The following is a 2,049-nucleotide window of genomic DNA, read 5'->3' as shown; positions in this document are numbered from 1 at the left end:
TTTGCACGAGGCTTTTTCCACTCCAGTTCACACTACCATCTGACAAGCCCAACTTCTCATTTTCAGAGTAATCACTCCACTGCACTAATTGCACATGCAAATATGCAAATTCGTATTAATTAATTACTATACTAATTAGTTCTGTGGTATTTGCGAGTAATAAATCATTCGGAGGGAGCGGGAAGCTGGAGACCTGGCCCATTTACACTTCGCATAAAATTTTAATAGGCGCTCCGGCTGATCCGGGACAGCCGCGCCGCGCCGCGCTTAAAGGCACAGAGCTGGCGTGGGCACGGCCTGGCCACGCTGCCCGGCTCGGGGGGGCACCAACCCCCCCTTCCCTGGGGGGAGACGGGGCGCCAGGGGAGGGAGAAGATGGAGAAAAATGGGAAAAATGAAGAAAAACGGCGTTTGGCAGGGTGGCTCTGCACCCTGTGGCTGCGATAGGCATGTTTTCTCCTGGGGGAAACTGAGGCAGGGAATGGGGTGACCCCCCCCACAACGCAGCACCCCGTTTCCAGGGGTTCCCCCCTCACCCAGGAGGGGGTTTCTCCCCCGGGGGGATGCCCCCAAGGATGGGGATACCCCCCAAGGATGTGGGTACCCTCAAGGATGTGGATACCCCCCAAGGATGGAGATACCCCCAAGGATGTGGGTACCCTCAAGGATGTGGGTACCCCCAAGGATGTGGGTACCCCCAAGGATATGGGGTTTGGGGGGGGGTGTCACCCCGTTCTGCAGCTGCTCCCGGTTCCTGCCGCCACACCGGCACCGCCACCGCGCCGGGACCGTGACCGGGTTGGCACCGCCACCGCGCCAACACCGGCACAGCCGCTCCCCGCCGCCACCTTTGGGGATTTTGCAAGCCTTTAATTGTCGTAAACGCTGCCCGGCTCGGGGGGGCACCAACCCCCCCATCCCTGGGGGGAGACGGGGCGCCAGGGGAGGGAGAAGATGGAGAAAAATGGGAAAAATGAAGAAAAACGGCGTTTGTGGGGTGGCTCTGCACCCTGTGGCTGCGATAACCATGTTTTCTCCTGGGGGAAACTGAGGCAGGGAGGGGGGTGACCCCCCCACAACGCAGCACCCCATTTCCAGGGGTTCCCCCCTCACCCAGGAGGGGGTTTCTCCCCCGGGGGGATGCCCCCAAGGATGGGGATACCCCCCAAGGATGTGGGTACCCTCAAGGATGTGGATACCCCCCAAGGATGGAGATACCCCCAAGGATGTGGGTACCCCCCATCCCTGGGGGGAGACGGGGCGCCAGGGGAGGGAGAAGATGGAGAAAAATGGGAAAAATGAAGAAAAACGGCGTTTGTGGGGTGGCTCTGCACCCTGTGGCTGCGATAACCATGTTTTCTCCTGGGGGAAACTGAGGCAGGGAGGGGGGTGACCCCCCCACAACGCAGCACCCCATTTCCAGGGGTTCCCCCCTCACCCAGGAGGGGGTTTCTCCCCCGGGGGGATGCCCCCAAGGATGGGGATACCCCCCAAGGATGTGGGTACCCTCAAGGATGTGGATACCCCCCAAGGATGGAGATACCCCCAAGGATGTGGGTACCCTCAAGGATGTGGGTACCCCCAAGGATGTGGGTACCCCCAAGGATATGGGGTTTGGGGGGGGGTGTCACCCCGTTCTGCAGCTGCTCCCGGTTCCTGCCGCCACACCGGCACCGCCACCGCGCCGGGACCGTGACCGGGTTGGCACCGCCACCGCGCCAACACCGGCACAGCCGCTCCCCGCCGCCACCTTTGGGGATTTTGCAAGCCTTTAATTGTCGTAAGCACAGATTAATTAAGCAGCGATAAACACAAACCCATGCATTATTGATGAATAAGGGTGAGTTCAGGTTGGTGCAAACGTTGTAATTAAATATAAACCTCAAGCTGCCCATTGTTAACGTACAAATTACATTACTATTGCGACACGTGTCGGGGCGCGCGCGGCCGGGAAGGGGCTCGTGCCCGGGCACTGCCACACGGTTGCCCCCATCGGCCCCCACCGAGGGGGAGAGGGGCTGGGGGGGCCGGGAGGAGGGTTTGGGGGGG

General features: G+C 60.6%; 1 protein-coding gene across 1 annotated transcript in view; it reads right to left on the bottom strand.

Annotated features, from left to right (window-relative positions):
* Positions 1–221: 221 nt before the first annotated feature.
* LOC106897332 (translation initiation factor IF-2-like) overlaps positions 222–2,049 on the bottom strand; it is a 9,985-nt gene continuing 8,157 nt past the window's right edge. The window contains exons 4-6 of the mRNA XM_014957916.1: positions 1,669–1,769; positions 730–920; positions 222–341 (exon numbers count right to left, since the gene is read on the bottom strand). Of these exons, the coding sequence (XP_014813402.1) occupies positions 222–341; positions 730–920; positions 1,669–1,769 (412 nt within the window). The remainder of the gene's footprint in view (positions 342–729; positions 921–1,668; positions 1,770–2,049) is intronic.

Source organism: Calidris pugnax, unplaced genomic scaffold (genome assembly GCF_001431845.1).
Source record: "Calidris pugnax isolate Ruff unplaced genomic scaffold, ASM143184v1 scaffold337, whole genome shotgun sequence".
Taxonomy (NCBI): domain Eukaryota; kingdom Metazoa; phylum Chordata; class Aves; order Charadriiformes; family Scolopacidae; genus Calidris; species Calidris pugnax.
Note: the sequence above shows the minus strand (reverse complement) of the source record. Positions and strands in the feature narration are given on the sequence as shown.